Source organism: Saccostrea cucullata, unplaced genomic scaffold, assembly GCF_032062105.1.
Source record: "Saccostrea cucullata isolate Sc308-1 unplaced genomic scaffold, CSIRO_AGI_Scuc_v1 ctg7858, whole genome shotgun sequence".
Taxonomy (NCBI): domain Eukaryota; kingdom Metazoa; phylum Mollusca; class Bivalvia; order Ostreida; family Ostreidae; genus Saccostrea; species Saccostrea cuccullata.
The window spans coordinates 1-7,504 of NW_026926931.1; the positions used below are offsets into that span (position 1 = coordinate 1).

Below are 7,504 nucleotides of genomic sequence, written 5' to 3' on the forward strand. Positions count from 1 at the left end.
GTATCAAAAAAGATGATGCAATAGATATAAAAAGATGATGCAACAGGTATCAAAAAGATGATGCAATAGATCTAAAAAGATGATGCAACATATGTACTGAATTGACCCACTTATCCCCTCCAGGGGCTGCACTCTCTTGACCCACCTATCCCCCCAACCCCAAAAGTGCACTCAGTTGACCCACCTATCCCCCCCCCCAAAAGTGCACTCTGTTGACCCACCTATCCCCTCAACCCCAAAAGTGCACTCAGTTGACCCACCCGGCCAGACCCCTTATACTACTAACGAAGACAGTTAGTGTTCTCTACAATAGTACAATACAAAAATTGTCTGCTAAAAATGGGACTCAATTAGTGCCCATGAGAATTCCGATATATTGCCGAAAAACCTCGATCTCGAAAAACTGCTTAGATATTTTCAATGAGGATCTCTAGCATCTTTCAAATCGCATATAAAAACACACACCACATTTTCTTTCAGTGCAGACTGGTGTTTCCCCAGCGTCTATTTAGCCCTACAATAAGCCACTTTACCCGTTATGAAGAAATAGCTGTGTTACACAACCAACGTTCTTGAAAAGAAGACTCTGCATCTAGAAGTTTCATTCAAACTTTTTTTTCTTTTTCAGTGCATGTATATAATTGATATAGATGCTGTTTTTACTTTGATCTAGAAAAACCTTGACTTAAAAAAAAACAAACAAAAAAAAAATAAAAAAAAAAAAAAAAAAAAAAAAAAAAAAAAAAAAAAAAAAAAAAAAAAAAAAAAAAATATTTAATTGAATGTGCTCGATTTGTAAACTTGGTGGAAAATTATGGACGGATCGAGGATTTTTTTTTTCCCGACCCAGGGATGTGAGTGTGATTGTATGGGTTGGAGGTAGAGGTTCCATGCTAACTCATCACAGGAGGCTGATGAGCCACAACGCTCGCCTGAATCGCATTGGTACTTTGTTTATGTCAAAGCAATTTTAACTGTATCCTTTCTCTCTTTCTTCTCAAAATTTCACCATGTATTGCACAAATGCCCGAATCTACCCTAAATGGGTTATAAATAACTGGAATCTATTTAATATGGGGATGTTCAATAACAATATGACTAAAGTGACCTTGCTGTGCTTAAAAAAAAACGACAGTGCCAGCTAGTTAATTCTTAATTTTCATGTGGCGGCCGCCAGATTAGTTTTTTTTAGCGCCTGTCATTGGCTGCAAGAATTAAAAATTTTGGTTAACCAGATAATAGTGCATGATTTACTTCTTCACAATTTTAAACACTCCCCCCCTCCCCCGCTTGAAAAGTGGGAGGGAAATAACGGGGTGTCCGTCCGTCTAGCTGTACGTCCGTCCGTCCGTTACGCTTTGGGGTCCCATCTCTTATCTACAACTCCTCTTATACCACTGAATGAAATTTAATGAGACTTTCAAAGATTCCTTGTTACATAAAGAGTGCCATTGTGACCTCCTATTTTACTTTTTGATCAGAAACATGTTTCGGGTTTCCCACAGGAAAACTTAGACACTGCCAATTTTCAATAATATTGAAGGGTACCAATCTTTTATCCGCAACACCTCCTATACCACTGAATAAAATTTGATGATACTTTCAGATTCTTTACTACATAACGCCTTTGTGACCTCCTATTTTACTTTCTGATCTAACACTTTCGAGTCTCACAGAGCAAAATATGGTATTTGCCATTATAATCATATGGGAGGCAGGGGGTATTTGTAAAGGGGGGGGGGGTTAATTTTGTTTTCACAACCAAATTTCTTTATATATTACAACATTTACCTTTAACTGAACATTTTCTAAAGTAAAAACTCAACAAAAAAATAACTTTCTTCTTCTCTTTTTTGCAAATCCAAAAGAGGGTTGCACCCCCCTCCCCCAACCTATGGATCTGCCACTGCATTACACTGCTGGCACTCCTATCATCTTACATTTTTATATGTTAAATATATGTCTATTTTTCTTCTAACAAATTTCTGTCAAAAAAAAAATTCTCCAAAGAAAGCATGCAAAAGTACTGTAATGCTTGTCATAATCTCATACCTTAAAAAATCTCCCCCCCCCAAAAAAAAAATTGGTTTATAGCACTGCAGTACTAGAACATGTATAGAACTAAGGCATTTTTGCCCCTAGATCATTTCTTTTTGTTATACCCTTATGAATAGCTTTCTATAAATTTATTACTAATAAAAAATCCAACAAAAGAAATGTTTATTACATCAGTCTAACAATTTCACTATTGATTGGCCTGCCGGTCCAACATAAGAATTGTTAGACCGCAACGTCACTGCTACGTCACAAGTAATTAATCATCATTCAATATTGGTGTCACGGAAGTAGCCGAAGTAAAGAACTGCAAGTGTTGTTGCCACTAGCAAGGAAGAAGGGAAGAGTATGTTTTGTGATAAATAATTCTTGTGATATAATAAAAATGTAATAAATTTTGTTCTTTCTCAGCTATTGTTTTATATTTACTGATTAAGCCATAATTTTCCATATAAAGTAATTGATAATATAGTGTGTATTGATTAAATCTTAAGTGAGCACTGAAGGGTATAACAAAACAGACTTGTTATAAATAGACTGGGTATGAGGGCAACATATGATTTGTTGGACCCGAAGGTGAAAATGTTGCCCTTGGCCTGTGGCCTTGGGCAACATTTTCACCTTCAGGTCCAACAAATCATGTTGCCCTCATACCCATTCAATAACTGTATAATGTCTACTCTTGGCAGACACAATGTGTAAATTATAATTCATATTATAATACATACTTAGTACATGCACATTTGGTTGAGCTATATCATTGAGGGAGTTTGGTGTCACCCACATGGAAGCAGAAACTCTAAATCAATATCAAATGCCTCAATCTGCAGACAGGTATAAGAAAAGAAATTAAAAATGATTGGACCAGGAATCAAACTCAGGACCCCTGCACCACTAGTCAGGTGCTCTACCAACTGAGCTACCTAGGCTGATATCCAAGATCCCATTACACGTTTTCCATTGTTGCTTTGAGGTTTGCAAATTAAAGATGAAGATGCTACAAAAGTGTTTTTGGCTAACGTAACTTTCCAATGTGAACAAGAGCAGTGCAGAATTAAAAACATTGACTGAATTTGAATTTTATTGCATATACAACAACATATGTACAATCCTTTAAATATACTCTAAAAGATAAAAAAAAGAGTTTAATTGTTCCCCCTCAACAAAACAGAACAATCCATCAGTTTTGAAATCAAGATGGTGTGTCTGTAATTTCTGAACACTAGAATTTTTAAGATTGTTTCTTTGAACTTTGAATGCATTCTCAGATGGTTTAGTATCAATAATGATCGAAGAAAAAGTAGTCATTAGTTATATATCACAAAAACCTCAATGATTAGATAACTTCGGACATTCAGCTCCAAGGAAATTACGAGGTTGGACATATCCATCTTGTTTGTCCCTAAAAGAGAAATATAATGAATTAATAAAAACTTCAAATTAATAGAATACTTATTTAGATTCTTTATAGCTGTACAGAGTATGTATAGCAAAGTCTTCTATGAAATTACATAAGTTTCTTGGAAATTGCAACATCAATGCAAAGTGTGATGGAAGGACAAATGGAGGGACCAAAGATGGTTATGATAAACACTGTCTGCCCCAGTCACTACAGAGTACTGCAGATGATATTCATAACTGTTCTGTCATTATGTGTATGTCATAACTATTCCTTATAAAGCAATATGAGAAAGTACTGAGTTTTAGACCATCAATTTTAACACATTTCTTATTAACTGATTTAATAAAAATAATAAAACAAATATAGCCTTTTGATTTGGTTCAATCCTTAGATATATTTTATTTTGTTTGTGTTTAACATCCCTCTCAAGAAATTTTCAAACATATGGAGATGCAAGCACTTGCCTGTGGAGACCTGCAAATTTTGACCTATGCTCGGGACTCAGGGCCATTGAGCAGGGAAACCCTCAACATAAGGATCAACTCCTTATGCCGCAACTCTAAAGCAGACACTCTAACCAAAGCACCACACAGGCGATCCCTAGATATAGAGAACTTAGACAAAGCAAACTGACCTTGCACTTTGTGTTTGGTGGAAATGCTTTTTCTAAGGTCTATATATCCTGGGACTGACCTCATCAAAAGGCTATATTTGTAAAGTATTCAGTCTATATACTAATCCCTGGAATATATACCCCCACATGTATGATGCATAAATACATGTTATACTTACACATGATATTTGAGGTAATTACAGACTTCATTAATTTGTTGCTGTGTAATTTCTCCATCAATCTGTGCTAGGTAGGTGTAGAGATCCTTAAATAATGGGAAGGGGATTCTAGAGGGGCCGCCCTCGGGATCTGCTGTTAAAATCTCGCAGATTGTCTTCATGGCATCTGTAATGTTCTGAAAATGAAAGGTTAATGATTGAAAACATTTTTTAAGGAATTATTGTCCCTGACTTAAATCATAAATCTAGCTGTTATAATCATGTATATTATTTGTTCTAAGAATTAAATACTGTGACTTTTTGAACATAATTGAATTAATCTAAAGATTCTTTAGTTTTACATAAAATGCCTATCATCAGTAAAAAATTTTTTTTAAAAATGATTTAACATTTTATGTAGAGAGAACTTCAAGTAATGGACTAGCTAGGCCACACCTTGATTAACACACTCTAGCTATAAAAGTAGGTACAAGACAATTACAAACTTGTCACTCAGGTATTCTTACCTCTCCTAGTGCTGAAGCACAGAGGGCAAAAAATTTATTCCATTCAACCTCTCCCCCAAAACTCCCTATCCTGACCAGGTCGTCAAATTGTTCTTTGGGGAGAGCTAAATCTGCCCACTTCTCCTCGATTAAGCTTAATGATACTGTCTTCTTTGGACCAAGCTGCAGATATCAACAAAATTGGTTAAATTTGATATTTACAGAAACATTACCATATCCTATTTAGTTTATTTATACTATGATATGACTGTAAATTTTGTCAACTTGAAAGAAAATTGCTTAGATTTTAATATATTGTAAATTTATGTTGTTTCACAAGTTTTTTTTTTTCCTTTCAGATTTATAACATCATTCTTAAGTATATGTACATTGAAAAAATAATCATGAGTTCAATTCCATAATAAACACCTTTGTTGATATGTCATTCTGTGATTGTTAGTTTTCAAACACTTGTTTCATTTATAATAATGACATATTGTGTGATTGTGTCCTCTCAATTGTTTCCAAGAATGTTTCAGGACATGAGTTAAACACAGGCATTTATCAGTGAAAACAATCTGTGAACACTCGCAAATTATGTCTGTGATAAGTTTTTGAAGAAAAAACATTTCATATGTGGTAAATGAATACAAATGGCCAACCTTGGAGTCTACGAAAAAATGTTCCACCTATATCATCAAATTGGAATTAAATCATGATTAGGAGGGATGGAATAATGGAAAAGGAGTAATTTATTTTGCTAGTCAATAAATGCATTAATTTGTTGTGCTCAAGATTAACTTTAACATAAATCATCAATTTAATGTTTGAATTATAAGGCCAAACATATTAAAATGATACAATACATGTTCAGGAATCTGACAGATGCAATTGAAATTTCATGGAATAAGCTCAGAAATTAATAATCAAGAACAATATTAATACATGGATATCACGAATACTGAGGAAAATGAAATCATAACTACATGTAGATGTATTAACTTTGTATATATTTTCCTTCTGAACTGTTCCATACCTGCTTATTTAGCACCCTCAAAAGACCTGGGGTAAGACCTGTATCTGTTTTCTGTGTGGCCACGGGCATTTCAAGTCTCTCTTTCACAGGGGGTGTCTCTCCTTTTGCCATGTCTTTAAAATAGCTATAAAATATAAACAAATATCTCGTCATTCATAATGTTATTCTTCAAGTAGGTATCCATATGCACACTTCTATGAGAGTATTCAACAAAAAATTGAGAGGGGAAGTAGAGGGAATTACATGTAACAGTATATCTTTCAATATTTTACAAAACTGGCGAAGTATCTGCCTCATCGACTTCCAACATCAATATTACTTTTGTATGTATTTAAATCAGACTTGCTTGATTTGACTTTGTGTTTAATACAGTACTTATTTTTAATTCTGAAATAACTTACGCAGCAGACCATGCCAAGACATCTTTTGGTTGAGTGCGGATTGCCGCTTTTGTGAATTGTTTCAGAATATCCGGTACTGATGGTGGGAGATTTATTTGCTGCGAGCAGTAGTAGGGCTCGTCTGGATTGGTAGGCATTATTAAGTCTGAAATTAAGATATCAATGGTAAATGTATAATTATATACTTTCAGACAGTTTAATATACATCCTATCTATAGTCAGGTATCCAAATTTACTGACGCACCCTTAATTAAGGAATGACTCTAATTCTTGGCCAGATTATCGAGTATAATATGGTTTGGGTCAGTTTACGCTTTATAATCCGCGAAGCGGATTATAAAAAAGCGTAAACTGACCCAAACCATATTATACTCGATAATCTGGCCAAGAATTAGAGTCATTCCTTATAATTTAATTTTAAAATAATTATTCAACTGGGGATGTAAAATTGTGTTGTTTTTATGAGTTCAAATTTACCGCGCAATAATACAACCGTAGTAACGGAAGTGATGGGAAGCGAGGGGAGGTAAAAACTGATACATAGATCTAGCAGCCATGATGCTCGTTTACATGAGGTAAGATCGAGTAACTGTTTGAAATTAAAGGTACATTCATTAAATCAGGAATTTTCCATGAATCCCAAGGACTGGAAATGAGGGGATTGATGGAAACAGATGATTATGCTGGTTGTCAAGGGGGTGTGTCCCCATACCAAACCAGATTATACAAAATGTTATGCGTTCCTTTTTGGAAATCAACCAATGAGAGGCAAGAATACAAGCAAAATTAAATTATTGGGTAAGAGAAAGAGATACAAGTCATAATAAACATGATAAGGACACAAGCTTAATAGTCAGTCTGTATTATAATCACTTATCAATTCATTTTAAACTAATTCATTTTCGTTCTTCAATCAAAATTTTGCAAATTAATCCTTTGTGCTTCATTCAAAAAATGTTTTGGACACTTCAAATAAACATTGATTTTGTAAAGAGGGGTGCATTCAAGAAGACAAGTAAGATGACAATCTTGAAGCAAAAATAAATCAAGAAATGTCTTAACCAAATCAACATTCAGCAAAAGAGAAATGACACGGGTATCAACAGCAACAAATATCTTGTGAGATTCAAGCACTGATCAATGCGATTTTCTAACTTTTTGCCACTCTACATAAGTATAAACAAGCGATAAAATCCATTTGCGGATCAATATATCATAAAAATCAAAACATTAACGTTTAAATACTCACTTTATGTTTGATAAAGGAAAATCACAGCTTCCGTCAATTTTTTTTCAAAAATACAGTTGCAACCGGAAGTAGGTTATGTTGTTG

At 34.3% G+C, this 7,504-nt stretch overlaps 1 protein-coding gene across 1 annotated transcript; it reads right to left on the minus strand.

The window, feature by feature from the left end:
• Positions 1–3,118: 3,118 nt before the first annotated feature.
• LOC134272950 (ropporin-1-like protein) lies at positions 3,119–7,503 on the minus strand. The gene is made up of 6 exons (XM_062755122.1): positions 7,421–7,503; positions 6,172–6,316; positions 5,771–5,894; positions 4,756–4,917; positions 4,250–4,425; positions 3,119–3,457 (listed from the first exon to the last, which is right to left on the minus strand). The coding sequence occupies exons 2-6, from the start codon at positions 6,306–6,308 to the stop codon at positions 3,385–3,387; spliced, it is 672 nt and encodes a 223-aa protein (XP_062611106.1). The 5' UTR covers positions 6,309–6,316; positions 7,421–7,503; the 3' UTR covers positions 3,119–3,384.
• Between the last annotated feature and the right edge of the window lies 1 nt (position 7,504).

Bases quoted from the DNA above. Each gene is read 5' to 3' on its own strand.
- LOC134272950 (XM_062755122.1), bottom strand. From the start codon at position 6,308: ATGCCTACCAATCCAGACGAGCCCTACTACTGCTCGCAGCAAATAAAT. The intron at 5,895-6,171 runs GTAAGTTATTTC...TATATTTTATAG, and splicing joins GTCTTGGCATGGTCTGCTGC to CTATTTTAAAGACATGGCAA. The intron at 3,458-4,249 runs GTAAGTATAACA...TTTCTCTTTTAG, and splicing joins AATTACCTCAAATATCATGT to GGACAAACAAGATGGATATG.